This window comes from Neofelis nebulosa, chromosome 4 (genome assembly GCF_028018385.1).
Source record: "Neofelis nebulosa isolate mNeoNeb1 chromosome 4, mNeoNeb1.pri, whole genome shotgun sequence".
Taxonomy (NCBI): Eukaryota; Metazoa; Chordata; class Mammalia; order Carnivora; family Felidae; genus Neofelis; species Neofelis nebulosa.
Window position 1 is genome coordinate 136,263,612 of NC_080785.1, and position 25,392 is coordinate 136,289,003.

The 25,392-nt window shown below is 51.0% G+C and overlaps 1 protein-coding gene across 1 annotated transcript in view; it reads left to right on the forward strand.

Annotated features, from left to right (window-relative positions):
• The window catches only part of LRIG1 (leucine rich repeats and immunoglobulin like domains 1), a 116,328-nt gene that overhangs the window by 45,531 nt on the left and 45,405 nt on the right, over positions 1–25,392 (forward strand). Inside the window, exon 3 of the mRNA XM_058726242.1 lies at positions 3,415–3,489. Within this exon, the coding sequence (XP_058582225.1) occupies positions 3,415–3,489 (75 nt within the window). The remainder of the gene's footprint in view (positions 1–3,414; positions 3,490–25,392) is intronic.

Sequence of the window (25,392 nt, forward strand, 5' to 3'; positions counted from 1 at the left end):
TCTTTAACGTTTTGCATCTTTCAGCAAGCCCAGTAACTAGAAATTTCAGTAAGAGCCCAGAAGGCCTCTGCGGACCTTATGATGGCTGAGGTGGCAAAGGCCCACCTCCAGGTTCTGCCCAGGGTCAGGCAGTCCTTGTAGCCCCATTTACCTTCTTTACACCTGTTCCAGCTCCAGGCTTGGGCCATGATTCGTGGTCCAAAAGCACCTGAGTGAGGGACTTCTTGGTCCCTGGATCATCAGGAAAAGGCAGTTCAAGAAGCCAGACTTTTGAGGATTTTTAGGGCCTTGGCTGGGAGCAAATGTGGGGGGAGTATGCAGGGTAGCGAACTGCACAACCCTACATACTCAGAAGACTTCATCAAGGCCTGTCCTAAATTCCTCCAGTTTGCTTATTCGTGGAGACTGTGCTAAACTTTCCGTCCGAGCTCTGGCCGTGCTATTTTTGACCAGTCTCTATTTCCGTCTGGCAAGTCGGTCCTGTCTCAGAGTGAGTGCAGTCTTCGCTGCCTTCTGAGGATACTGTCATAATGCCTACAGGGCATGAGTGCACAGAGAGAAAGCCAGCACCGGTGACGCCGATGGGCTTCCATCCAGCTCGCGGTTCTTAGGACTGATGGAGGGGCACACGTGCCATGCCATTCCTCTCCTTGGGGCTCCAACTGTCCGCTGTGTAAATGGCACGGCCCTGTTGAGAGACAGCCCATGATCTCTGCCTAAATCTGTTCGCTCGGAGCCTCCACTCTAGATCTGCAGGGCCCCCTTTATCTGTAGCACTGGTCCTCTGTCCCTGTGCACTCCACTTTCAGCAGTTGAGTCAATGCTGCCTCTTTTCCTCATTCATTGATTTCTGTGAAATTGGGCGGAGCAGTCTATCATGTGTGCAGTGGGGCTGGCCTAGATGGATCTCGTTGAGCACACGTTCTCCTGCAGAGAGGTCCCTGCTGTTTGTTCCAGCAGAGTGAAGCACAACCACATGTCACCTGAGGGCTTAGGAGCCTCATGTCCTGTCGGCGTTTCCACTCATTGCTCTCCTCTGATTTGTAGTCATTCCTGGGTTCAGCTCTATCTCTGCGCCCCTATTTGTGTGGCCTTAGCCTTGTGATGGCAACCGGAACCTGACTTACAGCATGTAGCTGTAGGGGAAGGATCAGTCGTGGAACCTGGTACCTAACTCAGAGTTGTAATGAAGTTGCATCATGCATGGGGAGTTGCTATTGTAATTACAAAGAAATAAAGGGTAGTGAGTGGTTAAGGACCTAAACTTGACGGCTACACTTCCTGGGCCCCTCCACTTAATGCAGATGACCGTCAAATTATTCGACATTTCAGCATTTCCATTTCCCCTTTGGTGCGACAGGAATGTGCATGGACTTACCCCCTCAGGGTCTAAAGATGAGTTAATACACTGAAGAGCTCTTAGAGCCATGCCTGGCACATAAGAGCCCCTCTGTGGGTTAGCTGCTACCAACATTAGTATTCTTAGGCCCCATCACCTGGGTTGTAGAATAGATCTCTAGGCACTGAAGAGGTCTTATGCACGCTACCTTATTGGCAGCAGGCCCTGACCTTAGTTTTTCTTGCTCTGTGAAGATCTGAGGGTCTCCTCTAGTAATAAGTGTGTGGATGATACCGTGAAAAGGTATCAGGAGAGATTAAAAGCGATGGAGAGTGTTCATCATCCCTGCATCAAGCTAGGAAATGGATCGCTGCATCATTGGAGGAGCAAAGAGGTGAAGCAGAAACCATCTGATTCCGGGGGCAGTCAGATAAGAGGCTGTTAAAGTAATTAATTGTCTACTTCAATACACAGACAAGGGCCCTTTAAGTGAAGAAGGGATTTGCCACATGATACGGATCTGCTTTCTCTCTGCCAGATGCTTCAGTCATGAAGCTATTGAAACAGACATTCTGTGTCCCACGGCCCAGTAATTGCCAAGCCTCATCTCTGACCGGCTCTGGCACTGCAGAAAGCAAATGGGATGATTCAAGGCCTTTTCCTTTTTTTTTTCCCCCTTCCCATTCATATCTATAGAAGATGGCAGAAAACCAGACTATTCTATTCAAGCAAAGGCTAGCTGTATACTTGTATGAGTGCAGCTGCCGTTTCAGTGGCCTTGTCTTCAAATGGTAACAAGATGGTCCATGTAAGACACACCCTTAAACAAAATAGAAGATAACTCAGCCTTACCCGTTTGATTCTGCATCTCAGATACAGTTTCTTTCCAGCCTGTCACCCGGCAGAAAGCTGGATCACTGTGCTCTGGCTTCTTTAAGGATTTTTTTTTCAACGTTTTTTTTTTAATTTATTTTTGGGACAGAGAGAGAGAGCATGAACGGGGGAGGGGCAGAGAGAGAGGGAGACACAGAATCGGAAACAGGCTCCAGGCTCCGAGCCATCAGCCCAGAGCCCGACGCGGGGCTCGAACTCACGGACCGTGAGATCGTGACCTGGCTGAAGTCGGACGCTTAACCGACTGCGCCACCCAGGCGCCCCTTCTTTAAGGATTTTTGGGCTCACTTTGCAAGTCTGATTTTGGGTCTTCCCAGATTTGGAAATACATGTTCACGTAAGGAGGCTGGATTGCAAAGCCTCTGGGGGGGGGGGGGGCAGACCCAGCGAACTGTGTTTTGGGTTTGTGGGCTTTCCCGTTCATTAAGAGGTAAGAACTCTGGAAACACAGATTTACACTGTTGGAGCCAGAAAGGGTCTTGGAGAGCACATCTGGTCTGTGGAGGATTTTCAAAACGTCTTCGTGAAGCAGTGTGTGTCTATATGTATGCATTCCTGGAAAACGTGCTTGGAGGCTTCATCAGAGTTCAGGGAGGCTGGAATCACAAGTAGATGAGACTGCACGAGTCCAGCTTCCTTGTTATTTATTGCACAGCCGAGGCACTGGGATAACTGGCCCGCGTGTCCCAGGCTCCTGGGAACTCCAACCATGGGTGAGGAGGCAGCTCTGGGTGCGAGGTGTCTGCCCTTGGCTGAGGGCAGAGCTGAAATTTGCAGAGCTCCATGTCACAGACACGTAAAAACAACCAGGGAGGGATGGTCTTTCTCTCCAAGGCCTTTGCAGACTGAGCCCACAAGGAGCATTCTCGTCGACGGTCTCTGTGCTCTTGTCCTGGATCCTTGTTTGCTAGTGCCGATTTCTGAGCTAGATGAGAATCTGGAAGACCGGTAACTTCCCCTGAGTGTTTATCGCTAAACCGTGGCTGTGACACGTACGTAGTTGGGTTTTGTGACCTCACGGGACTTCTCTACCTTTCAAAAGTCCTTTTAAAATTCTTTATCTTGTATCGAACATTGTAATATCGTCTCACAGTAGCCAACTCAGCACTGTTTTTTTTGTTTACTTTGCAGTAGGAAATTTCCGGCTAATTTAAATGATGAATTTCTTATTGTTTTCACAGGTACCTCAATAACAACGAGCTGACAGCCATACCGTCCCTGGGTGCTGCTTCATCCCACGTCGTCTCTCTCTTTCTGTAAGTGGTGCCACACGGGGAACCCTGGGCTCATGAGGCCGTGGTGTTCTCTTGCTGACGTTTGGTGGCAGAACACTTGGGTCCCCATGCTCACTGGTGGAGAACAGCCTTTCTTCACATAGCCCTAATGCTCGTGACAAATGCCTTGCATGCTCTTGTGGGGTTTGCAGAGCTAAAACCTGGAGGATTTGCCTCACCAAATGTGGGGACGGGGGTGGGAAATTGGTCTTATCCATGGCCAGAGGTACATAGAATTAGGACATTTCTTGGTCCTTGTGGTTAAACTGTAACTTAGAGTGAACGAACTATGATTAAAGGAAGCCATGTGAATTACAAGACAGTGAGCTTCTGTTTGTGGCACAAAATCTGGGAACGTGACCCAGTTCACTTGTACCGCTTTCAAAAAGAGAATCCCCCCAGGCGTCTGAAATCAGCCTGGAAGTACGGAAGTAGTCGACGTGGTCAAGCGTTAGACAACACACTGGAAAAGAGAAAGACTGTAAAGGGACTGGAATGGAAGAGAAAGGAGGGATGCTGTGGGGGCGTGTTACTGTGTGAGCCACTAGGAGCCTTTGCCTGGGAGGTACGCCCACTCTAGCCCTCCGCTACAGGTGCTTGCTTGCTTGACGCCTGACCAGGGGTCTTTCCAGATGAACCATTGTGAGTCCAGCAATTTTTCCGCCAGATTCTGTGGGCAGCTTCCTCAGCGGAGCACTGCTGTCTTCACACTGAATTTCCTTTTTCTGTTCCAGCCCTATTTTCCTTTGGTTTTGATTTTGCTGGTATTATATACAACTCGTTCGCTCATCTGCAAGTACCTTTTCTCGACACCAAGGCTTGACAGGCAGAGCAGAGGGACTTGGGAAGACATCATCCTTATGATGGCTGTTGGAGCTCACAGGTGTCAGGTTTCTGCTCGCAGCAGGCCCTGTGATCAGGAGGTGCTCTGTCCTTACAAGATGTGGTCTTGGTCTTACCCCTATTCAAGGCCTTGCAGGGTTGAGAGAGCAAGGGGTTAGAATTGCGGCCCCAGCTCCATGTCCTGACCAACCGCTCTCTCCCTCCAGACCTCATGTTCCTTGTTGGCAGAAAATTTCCTTAACCCATTGTACACATGGGGAAAGTGAGCCAGAGGTTGGGGAGAAGTGCAGTGTAGTATACACGACTCAGGCGTCATGCACAAACATAGCAGGTGTTAGACGGATGGGGGCTGCTGCTTCTGGCTTGTGGCTACTTGTCACATAGCCCCTTGGGCATTGGCATGATCTTACCTGTAGGGCCACAGGATGTGTGAGTCAGTCCTCATTTCTGTGATGTGATAGAAAGAAGATTGTGGCCTTCTGGCCCAAGACGGACAGGCAAGGGTCTAACTCTGTCTTTGGACCCATTTGCCTGTGTGTCCAGCATCTGGAAAGTGTTTACCTGTGGGCTAAATTCCCTAAGTTACCCATACCTGAGGCGAATTAAGGATGTGATGCTCGCTTGTATATTCATAGAGCAAAGCACTAGACGGTGCTTTTAACTTCTTGCTACTTAAAGTGTGGTTCCCGGGCCAGCAATGTGCTGTCGGCACTGAGCTCATTAGAAATGCAGAATCTCACGCCCCATCCTAGCCCTGCCCTGCTGGAATCCTGGCCCTTTGCACACTCATCCAAGTGTGAGACACACTGCCTTCAGGCCCCTTGCTCTTCGCTTGGTGAGGAAACCAGGGACACAGAACATCTTCCTGTCACCAACAGGAGACCGAGGCTCCCTGAGTTCCTGTAAGTTGCACAGTGGAGAGGTGGGACTGAGACTGGACACCGATGCCCGAGCTTGTGCTCTTTTCCTTCATCTGCCCCCGTGCGCTGGGTGCTGGCGTGTGGCAGGTGACTCTGTGCCTCCCTGTGCCAGAGACGGGCAGGGCCCCCAGTGTGCCCCGAGGGCCTGGTGCACTTTGAATCACGCTTTGCTCTACTGACTAAAAATACATTTCTGTTCCTTGGCCCAAGTGCCTGGAGCCAGTGGGGCCGGTTGGCCTCGTTCCTGCTCTTCCAATTAGACAGCGTTAAACTTTGTAAAGCAGGGGAAAAAAATAAAGACTCCCTCCTGGTTTCAATGGAGTTTGGAAAATGCCGGTTAGTATTGGCAGCTGCTTCTTTGGCCTGAAGCTGGTCTCCATCTGACTTGGTCAATGATTTCTCTGGAACTACAGAAACTGAAGGGTCTTTATCTTCCTTTTCTCTTGGGGGGAGGGGGGGGGGCCTGTGTTCCCTGGGTTTAGTGCCTGCAAAGCTAGGTTCACAGCATGCCATCTGCGTAGATAGTTTTGCTTCCGTCCTTCATGCCTTGCTGTTTGTCAAGGGGACCAAGCAAAGGACAGGGGAGAAAGTAAGCAGTGAGCACCTGGCCCGTGAAGCCCTTAGCACCTCTGTTCACATGATAATTCCAGTCTGTCAGGCCTTGAAGAGCCTGTTTTGCTGGTGTGTCTGTGGCTCTTTAGAAACAGTGAATTAAAAAGTGTCATACATTCAGCAAACACGTAGTAGGTACCTTCTGTGCCCCAACGTTGGGGCCCAGATGCCATCAGAGAGGGACCTCACGAGGATTCAATGCTGTCCCGTCTGGGAAGCCCCTGACATAGTGTGTGAAAATGTCGCAGGTCACGGAGGTCAGTAAGTTTCTCATTTAATATCCCCGGTCCCCACATTCTTATTTCCATCTCGCCTTCCCTTTGTGGGCAGGCAGAGGATCTGAAAAATAATAAAAATGTGCGAAGGGACCAGATGGCTGAGGCCACCCGAGGTAGAGAAGCCAGCACAGCTTTCTTGGGACACGCTCATAGGTAGGTGCATCAGGGAAAGGACGGACCAGGCATATGCCGAGCTCCGGCTGATGTTGTGACCTGGGACAGGTCGCTTCTGTTCGTGTGTTGAATGAAGGGGCTGAGACAGATGGTACAAGGACCCCTTGCAGCTTCTGTAGTCCATCTGTGACCTGGAAACTGGGAGTGGGGGCAGTAACGCCACAAGAGAAACGACCAGGACTGGCATCCTATAACCACTCGTGCAGCCCTCTGGCTTTCCGCAGAAGTCTGGGTTTGGGGTTTGCAGCTCCGATGCCTGTGATTACTTTTGCCTCCGGATTTTGTTTGCCTCTGCAAACGAGCTCATCATCTCCATGCTTGGTTTCCAGTGTCTCGTGTCCACGCCCGCAACCCGGCTCCTCGCTCACACGACGGTGCTTGGCAGCCCCCGACTTCGGGGCCTCCTTCCCAGGGGTCACGGTTGGGAGGGCGTCACGGGAAAAGGTTTGTTTTCATCTGGCTTTACTATCGGAGCCTCAAAACAAACTTTTGCGGAGTTTTGGGAACTGAAGTCGCTAAGTATAATTTCAATTGGTTAATACTTTCTGATTAAAGGAATCTAATTCAATTAAAGTATTTGTCAGAGAGCAGATTTATTTGTGTTGCGTTGAGGGTAATGCCAAAGCCATTTGTTCTTAATAACAAAAAAGCATGAAACTCAAGGAAAGCTGTTAATAGGATTGGGTTGGGGAGTGAGGGAGCTAATTTGATAAAACAGTTCTCAGAAGAAAACAGAGTTTTGTTAAACGGGGGCAAAATCTGCTGGTAGATTTTTATGTGTCTGTTTTTTGGATTTTTTTTTTTTTTAATTTGAGGTCCAGGAAACTCATGTTACGATTCCCACGGCAACAGTAATTTTGTCTGATGCATAAGTGACATTTCTGGTGAAGAAAAATTTCCGCTTTTCCTGTGGTGTTACTGCACTTGTATCATTGAGAAGATTGGTTACAGTCGAAGCAGTTGGACTTTTTTCAGTCCTGGGAGTAAAAAGCTTGCTGTGAAATCGACATTAGCTTTAAAGCAGGGCAGCTCTTTGTCTCATGCGTGTCAGCTGTAACATGTTTCCCATTCAGCCCTGGGCTTTGTCCAGGTGACTTCTTTTCCAGTTGGAGTGTGTGTGTGTGTGTGTGTGTGTGTGTGTGTGTGTGTGTGTGTGTGTAGTTGTTTTTTGTTTGCTTTTTTAACTAATCTCTCTCCCCAACATGGGGCTCGAGCTCACATGGGGCTCGAACTCACAACCCTGAGACCGAGAGTCGCATCCTCTGCCTACTGAGCCAGCCAAATGTCCCCCAGTTGATGTATATTTTAGACCTTGTCCCTTAACCATGTGTTTTCATTCATTTTCCTCCACTTTTGGCCTAGGTCAGACCGGAGAGCTAGGTGGAGATTAGTTGCACACAATTGCTTGGGACTCTGTAATAGTACTTTTTTTTTTTTTTTTAATGTTTATTTATTATCAAGAGAGAGTGTGTAAACGGGCAAGGGGCAGAAAGAGAGGGAGACGCAAAATCCAAAGCAGGCTTCAGGCTCTGAGCTGCCTGCACAGAGCTCAATGACTTGGGGCTCGAACTCACGAACCGTGAGATCATGACCTGAGCCAAAGTCACAGGCTCAACCGACTGAGCCACCCAGGCGACCCTGTAATAGTACTTTTAAAATCCCTTAGGTTTCTGTTGTATTTGAAAACACATCAAAACACCTTTTACTTCTAGTCTTGAAAAAATTTTTTGTGAAAACAATTTTTTTATTGAGATAAAATTATCATAATGTAAAACCCGCTGCTTTAAGCACTTTAGAGCGGCTTTTTAGTACATTCTCAGTGTTAGCTATCACCAGTTTCTTTTTTTTTTTTAATTTTTAATGCTTATTTTGAGAGAGAGAGAGAGAGAGCAGGGGAGGAGCAGAGAGAGAGGGAGACACAGAATCTGAAGCAGGCTCCAGGGTCTGAGCTCTCAGCAGAGCCCTACATGGGGCTTGAACCTAGGAACCGCGAATTCATGACCTGAGCCGAAGTCAGACACTTAACCGGCACCCCAACCAATTTCTAATTCCAGAACATTCTCATAACCTTGAAAACAAACCTCATGCCCTTTAGGCAGTGATTTCCCCCATCTCCTTAGATGGCAGTCACTAATCTAAAAACTAACTTGTTTTTGAGAAAAGTATTTTTCTCTCATGTTAGCAGGTGTATCTGGAAGACTTAGAATGTGAATAAATAAAAATATCGGAGGTGGGTGTAAATCTCCACAGTTACACATTTTGTTGCGACCTCTTCTTAGCTAAAGAAGAATTGATTAAATAACAGGGATGGTGTATTTAACATTTCTTTATTGTAACTTACGGAGAATAGAACCTGGCACAAATGAAACCTGGTGTCCTGTCTGTGACCCCACTCAGAGCCAGTTAAGTGGTAGGAGCCCTGGGTGGAGCTGAGTGAGCCCGAGGCCGAGGCCGTGAAGGATGGAGGGCTGGCTCTTCTCTGCTGATTCTTCTGGGGAAGTCAAATCAATAGTAGTACTTAACTCTCCACGTGCCTGCCTGGTAAACCTCTAGGAAAAAAGAGGCCCCAGATCAATCTTCTTTACAGGCTCATTAAAGCAAAGATCAGTTCACATTAAAGTGTAATTAAAGAGCAGGCCTCCCTGGGGAGGCGGTGATGAGGATTCGGAGGCCATGGTCGCTCAGGGCGGAGGGGAGGAATTACTCTCTCAGAGGGCTCAGAAGCCATGGAGAAAGGGAATCAGAACTCAGCTTCAGAAGTGAGGCTCCTCTTGGAGATTTGAGCCAGGTTGTTAGTGATCAGGGGTACAGTACAAGTGACATTACGCTGCGTAATACATAGCTGGCTGGGGCTCCTAGAAGTGTGTGTGTGTGTGTGTGTGTGTGTGTGAGAGAGAGAGAGAGAGAGAGAGAGAGAGAGAGAGAGAGAGAAAGAGAGAGCGCGCCTCCATCTAGTGAGTTGGGATGAGGCCTCTTGTCTTTCTCTTCAATTAGCTGCCTTTAAAACTTTCTCTTGGGGTGCGTGGGTGGCTCAGTTGATTAAGTGTCTGACTTCAGCTCAGGTCATGATCTCACCACGGTTCGTGGGTTCGAGCCCCGCGTCGGGCTCTGTGCTGACAGCTCGAAGCCTGGAGCCTGCTTCGGATTCTGTGTCTCCCTCTCTCTCCTCCCCTCCCCTGGCTCATGCTCTGTCTCTCTCTCAAAAATAAATAAACATTAAAAAAATTTATTTAAAAAAAAAAAAAAAGGAAACCCTTGGGCACCTGGGTGGTTCCGTCGGTTGAGCATCCGACTTCTGCTCAGGTCATGATCTCATGGTTCATGAGTTCAGGCCCCTCGTCGGGCTCTGTGCTGACAGCTCAGAGCCTGGAGCCTGTTTCAGATTCTGTGTCTCCCTCTGTCTCTCTGCCCCTCCCCCACTCACACTCTGTCTCTCTCTCTCTCAAAAAGAAACATTAAAAAAAATTTTTTTAACTTTTCCATATTGCCTCATCTTGAGGAAGGTCATCATCATCTGCAGACATAACAGAGAATTGACGTTAAAACGTTTTCTTTTTACGTACCATGTTTATCACCAGAAGTCAGAAATAATAGTTGATCTAGAAATGTTGAGTGGTAATCTAGGACTGTGAAACTCTTTGTGTACTGATCGTAGCTGGACCCATGGGGACGGGGGACTGCAGGTGTGTGTGTGAGAGGTGAGGTGGGGGGTAGCTGTTCTCCTGAAGGGGAGGGATCATCACCCTTCCTGTAGAGGAATTTGCTGAAGTGTCCACAAATCATGAGGTTAAGAGCGGACTTAAATCACGTTTCTTAGAAACTGTAGAATTGGGTCGCTCTTTCCCCATTCTGCTTCAGAGATGCGCCCTCCACCTGAGAATACCCTTCAGCCGGGCTGGTGAAGGAAGGCCAGTCGGTTTTGGTTTTGGTGTAAAAGGATACCCTGTCTGGGTCATTGGCGTCTTTTCATGCATTCTCATCAGGAGTGTGGAGTTCACAGTGACTGAGACACTTTCGGCAAGAACTGAGCAAAGTTGTGTGTAAAAGTCCCAAGTCGACGGGGCATCTGGGTGGCTCAGTCGGTTGAGCATTCGACGCTTGATTTGGGCTCAGGTCATGATCTCACGGTTCGTGAGACTGAGCCCCCTGTTGGGCTCTGTGTTGATAGTGCAGAGCCTGCGGGGGATTCTCTCTCCTCCTCTCTCTGCCCCGCCCCGTTCATGTTCTATCACATGTGCGCGCTCACTCTCTCTCATTCTGTCTCTCAAAAAAAAAAAAGTCCCAAGTTGAGTTTAAGTGACTGTCCTTGTTTCTTGAGCAGTCTGCAGCCTGTTCATTTCCCAGACACTAAAGGGAAGCTATAGCCCTAGTCAGAAAACACATTATGTATAAAAAGGGGGCTGTGCTTCCTCTCCTGTGTCTTCAGAGACATGCTCACTTTCTGCCTTGTTTGCTCCGAGATTGTTGGTGTGAACCGAATCTTTGCTCTGGATGAAACATCACAGCCATTCCCCTGGGAGATGGTGGCTTCCCCATCACCTGTGTGATTCTCAAACTGAGCCACCTGTCAGAATCACCTAGAAGGCTTGGGCTCACACAGGGATGGGGTGGACGGAGCGGCCCTCCAAGACTCACGTGTGGAGTCGTTACAAAGCTGCTTAACTTTTGGAGGGCAGTAGGCTACTTAGACAACTTCCTCATGTTGCAGGTGTGGCAAAGGCATTTGTTTGGAACAGTGGGGCTCAAAATCCTGGTTAGGCATTTACTTCTGATGACGGTGCTGGGGGCAGTGGACAATGAATGAGCAGGGGCAGAAGGGCTCTGGCTGTTAGAAGTCTGTCACTTAATTTGCTGTGTATTGGTGATGGCTGTGGTCTCCCAGCCAACCTTCCCCAGTTACCACAGAGGCACGCAGTGCTGAGTGAACAGCCTGGTGGGAGACCTGTTCCTGCCTCTGCGTGCGGGTACGAACGGCTCGGCTCAGCGTAGCACCCCGCCGCCCTGCGCAGGAAGAGCCGTAGCCGGCAGGTGCTCTTAGCACTGACCTTCCTGCCGATTCAGGCACTGCTTCCAGATGAATCTTGGCCCCCGCCTAAGTCAGGAATGGTGCACTGCTTTGTTCCAGGTGGAAGTGAGAGGGAGGGTCCGAGAGGTGGGCAGTCATCCCCTGCCCTAAGGGGGGGATCAAAACCCAGGGCCCACAGCTGCTCCGCACCCCACCCCCCTCCCCGGTTACTCACCTCCTGGTTTCCCTGCCTTCTGCTATGGCCAGGCCGTCATCCTGCTCATCACCGAGCAAAAGACATGACCGGGGAGGAGGCTTAGGGGGGTTCAGGATGGAGAGAGACCAGGGGCTCACGTGCAGTGCGGCAGGGGCTCCCGTGAGGTGAAGCCCAGTGTGACCACACATGTCTCCCAGGCTGGGGTTTCTGCCCTCGAGGAACCCGCAGGCCAGCTGCAGAGAAAGCTGGGGGCACAGCCATAATGCAAGCGAGGGCTGGGGAGGCCCGTAAGGAGGGCTTTTCCCCGCTGACACAGACACGGTTGGTGTAAGAGGGGGAAGTTTCCCAGACATTTTAGCTGAGGCTCCTCCTTACGTGGATCTCCTTTCTCTCCCCCCACAAGAGAGTGTAAGTTACAGGCGTCAGATGGAGCACCTGGCAAGCTGGACCGATGCCCAATGTGTCGGGTGCTTGGGGGAGGACGAACGGGACATGGCTAGTTCCATTTTAAGGCCAGTCCGCCCAATTCCCGTGTTTGCCTTTGTCAGCAGGCAGGCTGCTGCGAAGGGCCAGCACGCTTCTGTTGGAAGGCAGAGAAGGACCCCTCGGTTCTTAGAAACGCAGACCCTGCACCGGCTGGATACCACCAGTGAGCCTCCGGATAGAAAATTAAACACGCACTTTACAAGGGAGAGCAGCCCTCTGTCCCGGAAACTTCCCAGGGGTTCTGTCGTGCAGGCTGCCTCTTGCCCCCAGTCCAAGGGAGCCTTTCTCTGGGAAAGGATCTCCGGCTCCCCCCCCTCCCCGCACGCCTGCCAAATTACACACAGTCATGACTTGTCATTTTCCTTCTGTCTTTTCTTCCCTTTTTTTTTTTTTTTTTTTTTTTTTTGATTTCTTTGTGAGTGGGGGTAGTGAGTCAGCCAGATGAGCGGTCATCTGCAAGTCATTTGCTGAGAAAGTGAAGCGAACACCAGCTGTGGGTCTGGGGAGCCGAGGAAGGGGAGGCCGGTGAAATAGGAGTGTGGCCATGGAGGTCACTTCTTTTTTGGGAACTCACTCTCCTTTCTCATTTTCTCTCATGACCAGTAAGCTCTCGGTGGGGCGTGAGATCCAGGGAGCACAGGGAAGCTGGGGAGGTGTGCAGGCTCTTGCAGGGAAGTGCCTGTCCTCGCCGCGGTGGGTGCTGAACGCCCTCCAGGGCTCGGTGAGCCCCAGCCTGGAGGCGAGCCGCTTTCCGGGGTTGCACGAGAGTCCCCCTCTCTCCCATGTGAAAGGAGCTGGCCGTATCAACAGTCCGTTTCCAACTGGGACCATTTCCTCCTCCTCCTCCTCCCTCTCGCCCACTTCCTGCAGGTGGCTTCTGTAATCCACTTACCGCTGGGGAAGCCTCATGAGCGTGTGCAGTTAATCCGAAAATGGCTGGCTTGACTTTGACCTGCGTGGTGACCTTGCAGAGAAGGCAGGGCCTATTGTGTCTGCTCACACCTGGGAGCCATTTTCAGCTTTTATAGCCCAAGTGGAAGAAATGTGTTTGCGTTTATGCTAGGCCTTCCTTTCATAAGGTCTGTCATTGTTGGGCGTTATGGAGGGAATATTAGATTCACCCTGCTTATCCAAAGGCAGGGGTTCTTCAAGGTAGAAGAGTTTTTACTCATTACATGGAGTCATACAAAATCGCCGTTTCTTTGCCATTCGGAAGTGATCAAAAAACATCAGCCTCGGGGCGCCTGGGTGGCGCAGTCGGTTAAGCGTCCGACTTCAGCCAGGTCACGATCTCGCGGTCTGTGAGTTCGAGCCCCGCGTCAGGCTCTGGGCTGATGGCTCGGAGCCTGGAGCCTGTTTCCGATTCTGTGTCTCCCTCTCTCTCTGCCCCTCCCCTGTTCATGCTCTGTCTCTCTCTGTCCCAAAAAAATAAATAAAAAACGTTGAAAAAAAATTAAAAAAAAAAATAAATAAAACATCAGCCTTCTCTTAGGGTTCCACCTTCCGAGATGAAACTCAGTCTGTGTGGTTCCCTGATGGAGGGCCCTGCTCCAGGTGCCTTCACAGGCCTCCTCCCATTATATTGCCTCTGCAGTCCCTGGAGACGGCATAGGGTCTGTTCTAAGCACATTTGACCGATGAGGCACCTGAGGCACAGAGAGGGCAAGAAAGTTGCCTGAGGTCACACAGTAAGTGGCACAGGTGGATCTTGAGTTCTCTTCTGTCCACCTTTGGGTTTTGCACTCCCTGTGTACATGGAAGTATGTGGTCTGGGAGCCTGGTAGGATGTTGTAATGTCACGTGTCGACCTATCAAATTGTGTCAGGAGGGAGAGGCCTGGGGACTGCAGCCAGGCTGCTCAGCAGTGCAGATGAGATGCTTGACCCAGGGCAGAGGCATCTCTTAAAGCCGAGTGCCGGCCTCTGCCACATTGCTGTCAGGTGATCGGACTCTCAGCAGCCCCTCGGTGATTTTCATTAGTGAATGTAGAGTCACAGGAATTCCTTCTCCTGTCCCGAACAACAGGCTGCCCCTCCCCTCACGACCTGGTCACACCCGCAGGTTAGTTATTCTGAGCCGATTACGGTTGCCCATGTTTTAGGGGCGCCGAGAAGGAAAACAAGTCTGTTGTCAGGTCTCCCTGGATGGAGAGTGCACATGTTCCAGCAGCCTGTCGGACAGCGGCCACCTGCCTCGAACACACAGCTTCCAGGCAAATTCCCGCACCGTTTCCTCACTTCCTGGATGCCTTTCAAGCCCAAACAGCTGAGATAAAGGTGCCAATCTGTGGTGCTTTCTCCTCAACTCCTTCAACCAGGAGCTCGGACAGCGTGTGTGAGGGCTGGTAGCAGGCAGCTCTATGGCATGCATGAGGTGTCCTTCCTCGAGGCCACTGGTCTCTGCCCAGCTGTGTGGGTGGAGAGTCTCTTTGGGGGCTAAGAGACATTTTATTGTTGGGGAAGGACATGGCTGGGCTGCTGTCAGATAAGCTTGTAGAGTCCAAGGCTCCCTCCCCCAAGTAACTGAAGCAAAAGGTAGGTGCAGATGGGTGTTACCAGCTTCCATCAATGACTGCATCATAGGGCGTTATGGGGAGGGGCTGCTCTGCATGGTGGTTAAAGAAGCCTCTGGCTCAAAAGGATCTCCGCTTAAGCCTGTCTTCATCCTCGCCTTTGCTGTGTTCTCTGGGCCTCAGTTTACTTCCCCAGACAGAGGTAGTTTCCGATACAGCAGGCTGTGAGGATTCACTGAATACCACGTGCTGGATACTATTTTAAATTTTTAACGTTTATTTATTTCCGAGAGGGACAGAGAGAGGGGGTATGGACACAGAATCGGAAGCAGGCTCCAGGCTCCGAGCTGTCAGCACAGAGCCCGAACCGGGGCTCACACTTTCGCACTGAGAGATCGTGCCCTGGGCTGAAGTTGGACGCTTAACCGACTGAGCCGCCGAGGCGCCCCCTGCTAGATACTATTTTAGACGGACCCTCTCTACTGAGCTCCCTCCGGTGTAGATGGAGCTGGCCCGATCTTGCTGCTGTGTTCCGAGGGGGTTGGTGCCAGACTGGCGCAGAGGCTGTTTGCATCCCTAAAAAAGGGACTTCACTTGCAGACACCCATTATGGCTCCCTGTCTTGCAACCTAGTTGAAGTTTATAGATCATCCCCATATTTGTGTGTGTGTGGGGGGGGGGGGGCGGTCCTTAGCTTTCTCATAGGTGAATTCCTATTACAAGAGCTCAGTGGTGAATCGGTAGCATTGGTTTTCTTCCTCTTGTTGGCTGTTTCTTTACCTGGGCTGGGTGCAGCAAGCCCGTGAAACACTAAGCAAACCCCTAAGCAGTGGCTGTCATCCTTGGCTAAACAGTAGAATGACCGGGGGAGCTTGAAAACCAAACACAAACAGACAAAAACCCTAGATGCCCAGGCTCCATCCCAGACGGTGTAAATCAAAACGTTGGACTGGGGGGCTGCGGAGGAAGGGACCCTGGGCACAGGCACTGGTGGTTTCTTAAAGCTCTCTAGAGGTCATTTCGATGCGCTGCCCAGGTTTTGATGAGCCCAAGCTGGGTAATCGCAAGTGAAAGGTATTGTCTTCCCCTCTCTGCTTCCCTCTCATACCTGTCACTGAGAGTAGCCAGGTTCCCCCACCTTCCTGTCCTCTCCTTTTTCTTTTTCTGTTCCAGGCGGAGGGGAAGTAAGTGGTAAGGCTGACCTTCAGATTAGCACTTAGGATCCTGGGGGCCCCGTCTGAGCTTGTTACTACTGATTTATTTGGAAGACACTGTGAAGTGATCCACTTACTAGGAAACTGCCTTGCCTTTGGGGTGCGCAGGGGCGGGCCTTGGGGTCTGTTGGACACGCCTACCTCATTTGGTGATCACGGAGCTTGACTGTGGGTCCCCGCCTAATCCAGGTCATTTCTTCGCCCTGAAAGCTGGTTTACTATACCATCTCTCAGGTGGATTCCACCTGTAAGTCAGAGAACCTTCCTGACGATGGGGGGAAAACCCTCTTCATGGTAAAATGACAGGCAAAACTTACTTCAGTCTTTTCAAAAACCTTGTTCTTCATAATTCCAAAAGTAAGACTGTTCTTTTTTTTTTTAAATACTTGTTGGGATACAGCAGGAGTCTAGCGCTAACGTTGATTTTTGATGATCACGTGATGTATGTGATGGGGGTTTGTGAGGGCTGGGTTTGGAATCAGTCCCTTCCGTAGGTTGGAAAGAGTAACTAGGATTTTGGAAATGATGGGAAAAGATTGCCTGAGACTTCTTAGAATGTGGTGGTTGTTCCAAATCCAGTGTGTTCTTTTTTATAAGGAGAAAAACAGTGGTTATCGACACAAATAGTGAAGTTTTCCTGCCTCGTAATTTTTATTGGGTTCTGGGAGTCAGAGTGAGGACCGGCCGTCCCAGGAGCCCCCGCTCCTCCTGCCCTCGCAGGCAGTGGCGTGATCCCCCCCTTTAGCCCCCGAGGGCTCCTCACAGACCAGGCTGGCCCTGCCCCCTCCCTCATTCTCCACTGTGTGTTAACAGTTCTCCAGCCATTGTGCGGTTCCACGTAAGAGTCCAGTGCCTGTCTTCGCTGTACCCCGATCCCTGAAGAAGATCTCCAGCTTCTGAGAGACACAGTAAACCGTCCAAGCAGATGGATTCAGAAAGCAGAGTACAGTGTAGTGTGGATGTAATCAGATCGGTTTCCTGAGTGAGACCAAGGTGCATCCTCTCCCTGCCCTGGTGGCTTCCTGGGTCATCTCCGGGAAGAGAACGCAGGCTGGCGAGGACCCCACCTGCCTCTCTCGTCTGGACATCACCCGTCAGAGCACATCCTACCTCTGGACCCCAGAATGCAAGCCATCCTGCAGTGAGAGGTGCTTGACTCCGAGGGGCGGGGAGGAAGCATCCTTTGTCCTGGTGCACATGGCCTCCCCCTTGTCAGCACCGGTACCCTTCAGAGAGGAACCAGTGTCCAGCCTCTTGGCTTCCAGCCCTGACTCTGCCCAGAGACCCTGCTGCAAGGTCTTCCACAAGTCACTGCGCCTTCCTTGAGCTGCTCTTCCCTCATCAGTAAGGAAAGGAGCTGGTGCTGTATCAGCCACGTTTGAGCAGTGTCCAGAAGGCACGTGGCTGCGTCCTCTCCTGTCAGCCTGTGGGACCTGGCTGTGGGACCCTGGGGTCCTCGTAGAGGCTCGGATGGTGCCGAGATCTGTCCGGTGGGCCCGCCGGGCACGGTGTTGAGAAGTCTGGTTAAATGACGCAGGGGGTAGCACCGTAGCCAGTTTTTGCGGTCTGCCCCGTCTCTCCAGGGGCTCCTCCTGGCCTCGGTCCCAAAGGTGCTCGGACTCAGCTGTTCCCTCCCCACGAGACACCCAGGGAGCCCCAGCCTCAGTCCACGTTCCACGCTTACCACCCAGGGAACTGCCTGCTTTGTGGTTGCCCTGCAGTCTGTATTTGTTGAGGAAAAGAGCGAAGGATCCCTTTGTGGCTTCCCCGTTACCTGCGAGATCAGGTCTCAGCTCTTGCGCGTTTGTCCCGATTCCGTTTCTTTCTCCCTGTCACCACTTCCTGCCCTGATCTTTGCACGAAACTGCACGTGTGGAAAGCCGTGTCTTGGATTCTGTGTCTCGTTCGTGGTGTCTCCGTGGTCCGATATGGCTGTTCTCCTCTCAGCCTGCTCCCCCACACCCTCGAGTCCCCATCTGTCAACGCACCTGTCACATCTGTGTTTTTCTCCTCGACTCCACCGTGCGTGTTTGGGGCATGAGGGGTGGGGTAAGGAGGACGGCGGTGTTGCCGTCAAATATGCCTTTTTTTATTTTTATTTTTTACGGCAGCTGCACATAGTAGGCATGTTCGAAAAATGAAAGCACTAAATCGGTCAGTACAAAAGTAAACGATCGTGGAACACGGGGCAGATACTGGGTGGTTCCAGACCTTTATCATCGAGATGACGGGACCACCTCGGGACAAGTGATAACAGAAATGGTCTGTTGGGACCTCCAGCAGGCATGGCTCTTTCCAGCCCAGAGATAGGACTAGCTTTTCCCCGATGTGTTGGCAGGCTGGGCCGAGGATTACAGGAGAGAAGGATGTAGTGGAAACTACTGCGTGGCAGGCCGTGTGGCTTCGAGGGAGGAGTGTGGGCCCTGTGGGCCTTGCTGTAGGTTTGAATCTTTACCTGGCTGCTTTTTAGGTAAGAAATTGCCCTTACCCTGGCCTGCGGGCATCTGCTCACCCGTGAGGGGCCACCAGATGGTTTGGGGAAAGACTTTCTCCAGAGTGAAGCTGGAGAATCACAGCCGGTCCGTGCATGCGTCCAGCCCGTCCTGACTACTTGTCTAAGAAACTTGAGAAAACCCAGAGTTACAGATAAGCGGTTTTCTTGGCTGCGGGATGTGTCAGAGCCTTTACTAATGAGGGGATGGAGCTTGGTGTTTCCCACCTTCAGCGAGCCTGTGTTGTGTGGGATGAGTGGCACCACGTAAATTTACAAACTGCAGAATCAAGCAGAACGAAAGGTATCTTTATCGGAGTCCTCATCAGTACCTTCCTGTGGCTGGCCTGCTTTGGGGGGTCAGCAAGGACCCACAGGGCGGATGTGTGCAGACATTCCACAGCCGTTTGATGGGACCCCTCCAAAGCTAGTGTTTCAGGAATGGTGCTTTGGGAATCTCCGGTGTGGCCGTCCAAGTCTGACCCGGGTCAAGGTGTGGCCACCTAGCGAGCCCTCCTGCCCGGCCAGGCAGTGCTGGGGCCTCGGCTGAAGTAGAGGGCACAGGACCGGGTGGTCATTCCTGATGCGCCCCCCCCCCCCGCCCCCCCCCCCCCCCCCCCCGCCTGCCGAGGGCCGTGCAGTCTTCTAACAGGCTTTGTCAACATCTCCCTTCTCACCAGGAGACCAGGCCCCCTTGTCCTTTCCTGAACAGTAGGAAATAATTAAACATTTCATGCTTACCCATATGAAATGTTTCAGAAATCCCGCAGTGCCCAGCACTGTTAGGCTTTCTGAATGGAGTCATAGGAAGTAAGTAAGTCATAGGAAGTAAGTTTCTGCTGGTTTGTAGGAATACCCAGTGAGGTAGCAGATTGGCTGTCTGATTCCACCGTGAATTCTGCCGAGGCCTCTGTCTGATTCCACAAGGCAGATCGTGACATGTTTCTTTGGTGTTTTAAACCTTTTACTTTTGAGATAATTACAGATTCACATGCAGTTGTAACAAAAAAATAGTGTAGAAAGATCCTCTTATATCCTAACCCAGTTAACCCCAGTGGTAACATTATAGAAAGCTTTTTATAACTAGGATATTGACCTTGATACAGTCAAGATACAGAACACCTCCATCCCCAGAATGATCCCTCATTTTGCCTTTGGAAGCTTCCCCATTTCCCTTCTGCCCCCACGCCCTTGGCAGTGTCTAATTTGTTCTCTGTATATGACTCTCATTTAAAGAATGGGATACGAGTGGGTTTATACAGCCTGTACCCTTTTGGGACTGACTTCTTGTCTGGAAGCACAGTTCCCTGGAGATCCATCTAGGTTGTCGCATGTATCAATAGGTGACTTCTGTTATCACAGAATAGTACCCCATGATACGGATGCACCGCACTTCGTTGACCCATTCACCTGTCGAGGGACATCCGGGGTGTGTCCACATTTGGGCTGTTCAGAATAAAGCCGGTGTGAGCATTCATGTGCAGGTTTTGAGTGCATGTAAATTTTCACTTTCCTGGGACCCATGCTGTAGAGCCTAATTGCTGCATTGTGTGATATTTGTATGTGTAGCTCTTTAAGAAACCACCACACTTCTCCAGCACGAATGTACCATCTTAAATTCCCATCAGTGAGGAACGAATGATTGGGTTCTCTGCATCATGGCCAGCATTTGGTGGTGTCGCTTTTTTTTTTTTTTTTTTAACTTTTATTTATTTGAGAGAGAGACCGCGTGAGTGGAGCGGGGGCAGAGAGAGAGAGAGAGAGAGAGAGAGAGAGAGAGAGAATCCTCACTCACAGCGAGGAGCCCAGCACGGGGCTCGATCCCACGAACCTCGAGATCACAACCTGAGCTGATCAAGAGTCAAATGCTTAACCAATTGAACCACCCAGGCACCCCTACCTAGCTTTAGATCCCAAAGATTTTCTGCTGTGTTTTCTCTAAAAGTTTGTAGTTTACATCTCACATTTGGGTCTGTGATGATAAATTAAAAAAACAAAACAAAAAAACGACCTGAAGCAAAGAAGAAACTGGAAGCCTGTGGTTTCAAGAAAGACACAGCAAGTGCAGACTCCTGCAGGAAGCTGTAACAGGCAAGACGAGGGGATGGCGTGGTCGTAGGCGCAGAGCAGGACCACCGGAGAGGGGGCCGCGTTGATGCTGTAGCGGGGCTCACCATCTTCAGGGTCGATGAGGACTAACCTACAAAGGCCAACTCTAATCGCACGTGTACCCGTCCTGAACCCTCCCCAAGTACGGTCGGATCCTACGCTGAAGGTCTGGGGAATTGCGTGGTTAACAGATACCCTAAATCATATGACTGGGAGATCAAAAGGCTTCCAGATGGGGCAGGAAGCGGGCCTGGCTTTATTTTTAAAGGCACATCAGTGGTATCACTCCCAGAGGGGAGAGGGACTTGTCTTGGAAAGTGCAGCCAAGTGCAGAAGCCACTTCCTCCTCTTCTGGAACCCCCGAGCCACTGGGAAGCTGGCATGGGAAGGAAGCGCCCAGGAGGCTCCTTCTGTGCCCCCCACCCTCCCAGGGATTGCAGGACCACCCTGGCACCCACACACACGTCTTCTGTCCTCTTAACCTCAGGCTGGCTGATAAAACTTGTGTGCTTCTCCTCTTGAGACAGCCGCACAGCCTGGAGTCAGAGGAGACCCGCGCTTGCCTGCTGGTGAGCTGGGTGGCCCCAGACCCAGGGCCTGACGTCTCTGAACCTGGTTTAACAGGTGCCTTCTGTGGCCTGGTAGAGAGCAGGGGGTGAACAAGTTTCTGCTTCTTGGAGAAGGCCCAGTGTTGTCCTGTCATACTGTCAAGAGCTCGGCTCACCCATTTAGGGACCACTCCAGTCTTCTTGAGTATAAGTAGGAGAGGGCCGGCTAGGCCCGGCAGCAGCCATGTGCTGACATGTGCCTGTGGACGGGCAGGGGCGCGAGCCCCCTCTGAGCGCGCAGAGTTGGGTCTGCCTCTGATGGAATCACAGACGTGGGGTTGTAGTGTGCCGAGAGGAGGTGAGTGGCCCGGGGGACTGTCCAGGGAAGCCCTCTTCCACCTGCTTCCATTATGAGGCAGTACCACATACGGAGGAGGAGTGCGGGACAAGGACTCACCACTGGGCTCCCGTCCTAGCCGTGCTGCTTCCTGCCGCGTTCCCGTGCCTCAGCGTCCCCGTCTGTGAAATGGGGACCGTAGCAGTATCCATTCTTTGGTTTGTCGTGAGGATTAAATGAGCTAGCCCGAGCCTGCTCCTGGTAAGCTCTCACACGCTGTTACATTTGAGACCCCTCTTCCTGCTGTTATGGCCCATGCTACTGCTCCGTTTGCACAAAGAAGTGTGGTGTGCCTTCTTGGTGGGTGAAAGGCAGCCCAGTCGAGCGTTGGAACCGTTTCCGGGAGGCTGCAGGGGCCCCAGGGCACCATTCCAGGCTTCAACTACAAAGGCCCTTTGAAGTTTTTACCACCTGGAGCAGGCTCTGTGCCCCGAGACTGTCAGGATTCACGGGGTCCAAGAGTAGACTCTGGAACCCAGCACCATCCCGGCCTGGAGATGAATGGGCGGGGCCCCCGCCCTGCTGGCCCGCAGGGAAGGAAGGCCTCTACCGCTGAGGCCAGCCCCTCGGCGTGTTCACCCCTGAAGGCCCTCTGCCTCAGACAGTCAGGCAGGCCCAGCGTTTCTACACTTAAGGATCAAGTCCCAGAGTTCGGTGTCTAAGGTTGTGTTAACAGCTTTGTCAAACAGCAGATTAATTTACTTACATAAAAAGCACATGAAAATAATATGCAAAAGAGAGGATGGGAAAAATTCCGTGGTCATCCTGCTATGTCCAAGAGAAACGTTCTAGGGTATTTCCCATCCTTTTTCCGCTGGCTTCTTTGGGAGAGTGGCGGTCATGGGAATCACTTCCCAGTGCACCCTGCCTTTTGCTCTAGATTACGGTATGGGCAGAATCCTGAGTGTCCAGGGCTGACATGGGAGGGCAGCCACGAGAACATTAAGTTTTGTTTGGAAATTGTGAGGACGGTGGGGTTCACAGGTTTCCCCTGCTGTCTGGAAGAAGAGTGTTCCTGTGAAACGTTTTGTAAGCCAAAATGGTGTAAAGCAAAAAAAAAAAGCACTTCTCCTTGCGTTGAAGCCGAAGTCCTCTCTGGGTTTCTGTCAGTTTGCAAAAGCAGGTGCTAAGGTCTGTATGTCTTTCCTCAAAACGAACCTGTGTTCAAGTCCTGGTTGGTGAGGACTCCCAGGGACAGAAACCGTTGTAGCCGAAGACAAAGGCTGTTGCTGGTTGTAGATTTTCAGGTGACCCCTGTGCCCACACCCCCTTCCCTGCTGCTCCCCGGCATTAAGTGTGGGGAGAGGTGCTTGCTCTGTGTGGTGTAGCAGCTGTACCCTGTCACAGGGCAGGGACCGGGCGATGTTTCCACCCCACCCTCTTGGTGTTAAGACCTCAGTTTGAGGAGATCCACCCCATGCAGCTTCTTTACATCGTCCACGAGGAGCTAGGGGGACTCCCCTTGGCGAGAGTTTCTGGGATCCGAGCCTGGCCTTAGGGGGTTCTCTGACCCCGTGCTCCTCACTGCCACCACCTCTCCGCCTTGCCCACCTTTCTTGGCCAGCCCCTCCTTTCTGGAACAGTCTGTGCCAGGAGCCCCTTGTGGGGGGCACTGGTTTCCCTCCCTACTGCCCTTGAGGGACAGAGCCAAGTGCACACAGGCCCAGACACATGGGCCTTGACAGTGGTGATGAGAGTAACTCAGGTGAGCCTAGAACGTTCCTGCGGCCCCCACAGTGCTCCCTGCTGTGCCAGGGTGTGTGCTTCCACGGAACAGGGACCCACAGCCTGACGCTCTGTGCACCTGCAGGCAGGGCGCCTCCTCCGTGAGGGCTCCAGGGTGCCGGAGAGGAACACCAGCCGTGTGCAGGGCGGCAGGCTGCCAAGGCAAGGGGGAAAAGGAGAAGAAATCAAGGGACGTGTGGGTTGGTTTAGGTGAGAAGAAAGCTGAAAGAATTGAGCAGCCATGTTGGCCTTGACCCGGAAAGAACTCCTACTTGAGTTCCTCATCGCCCTTCCCCCTGTGGCCCAGGGACGATGGGGAAGGTGGGTAGAGTTACTCCTCGCCGCTGCCGGATGCAGGAAGGACCGACGGATGGACGGACCGACCGTTGGCCGCTGCACCATCAATAGAGCTGTTCCCCCTTTACCAGCCCTGGCTAATCAGCGAATGTCTGTGCTTGGGGTTAAACTGGGGGAAGTGCAGTTAACCCCAAAGTCCATTTTATTAGGCATTTTCTTTTTAAATATGATGGCTTTTCTATCTAATAAAGGTAATTCCAGGTTACACCTTTAATTTCTTCAAAAAATTTTCTTAATTGGATAGTTGGTCTTGCCTCAGTGTTTTTTACCTAATAACGTTTTTTTTGTTCAGGTCTATGATGGTGAATGTAGGAGACTGAACTAAAGCTGTAATTCATTTTATTATTCAATAAATATTTATTGAGCACCATTTATGTTCCAAGCACGGGACTGGGTGCAAAGGATATAGCACTAAAGAAGTTGGGCTAAAAATTCTAATTCCTTTCTAATGATGTGTTGACCATGGGACTACTTAATACCTTAGGAAGCTTTGTTTTAATCTGTTCATAATTAATAGACTCTTAGAGCGCTTTGAGGTTTATAGAAAAATTGAATCGAGAATGTGGAGACTTCCTATATACCTCCTCCTCTGGTTTCTGCTGTTAACATTCTGCCTTAGTGTGGTAAATTTGTTAGAATGGATGGGCCAGTATTGATACATGATGAAGTAAACCTCTGGTTGACATTAGGGCCTGCTGTTCTACGTTCTGTGGGCTTCCGTAAACGTTTCACGGCCTGTATTTATCATTTACACGTTTATTCAGAGTAGTTTCACTGCTCTGAAAATCCCCTGTGTTTTCCACCTCTCCATCCTTCTCTTTCCATAACCTGTGGCAAGTCCTGATCTTTTTATTGGCCCCATAGTTTTGCCTTTTCCAGAATATCCTATATTGGAATTGTAAATTCCAAGATAGCCTTTTTTGATTAGCTCCATTCGCTCAACTGTGTCCATTTCCGTAGGAGGTTTTCTTGTGTTTGTTTGCACATGTAAAAATGGAAGGCAGAAGTAGTTGGGATGGGGATCCTCACGACTTATAGTCATTTATGGAGTGGGTCACTCTAGACTCTACAGGACTGTGGTTGCCAACTCTTGGCCGTGCCTAACTTGCCTCCTTCCAGATCTTAGACTTCCAGCTTGATGTGTGTCAGGTCAGGGTGGGGGGACCAAGTGGGGTCTCCTGCATCGAAGTGCCTGGGGCCACCCACTCCCATGGGGATGGGACATCAGGTTTCCTTTGCGAGGAGTTAAAACAGTTCGTTGAAGACCCTAAGGGGACAGTGACCTTAACGGAAGTGAAGGGGTCAGGAGGATGGTTGACACAGCCCAGTCCTGCCTTCGGAAGGGTTGACCCCGCCTGGCGGAGGCTGTTTATCCCGCCACTGGGCCACTCTTGTTTTTTATCCGATCTCCACCTGAATAAACAGATCGGGAACGTCATCTCCAGCCAGGCTGAGAATCTGCCAGAATTCCCCAGGGAACTGATGATTCACCAGCAGCGGCGGCGGGGGTAGTGAGAAGAAGAGAGAGAGAGAGAGAGAGAAAGAAACCTGCTTATTCTGACTCTCATTTCCTGTCCAGCAAACACCCTAGGCTGGGCCGTTTCTTAGGCGTCGCTCGTTTCTTAGAGAAAATGGTCAGTTTATGCAGTAGATTTATTATGCAGATGGTTTTGTTCTCATTCTTAAGGTGAATGTAAAGTAGGCTGGTGAGAGGGCGATGCTTTGGACCGTCATTCCGAGAGGAGAAGCTTCTCCCCACTGGCCTAGGAAACCTCTTCTGCACTCACTTGTTCTTTTTGGAACCTCCTTACCTTCTTATTTCAAGTGGCTTGTGGTGTTCTTCCCAGTACTTCGCATAACATTACTTCTTGCCAATTTGGGACTCAGAATTATTTTCTCTTCTTTGCTTTTTTGGTGCTCATTAGGTGCCCACTTAAAATCATTCTGACACCTGAACAAGATTCGATCGGGCTTGGCCCTGCTCTGTGGCCCCAGGC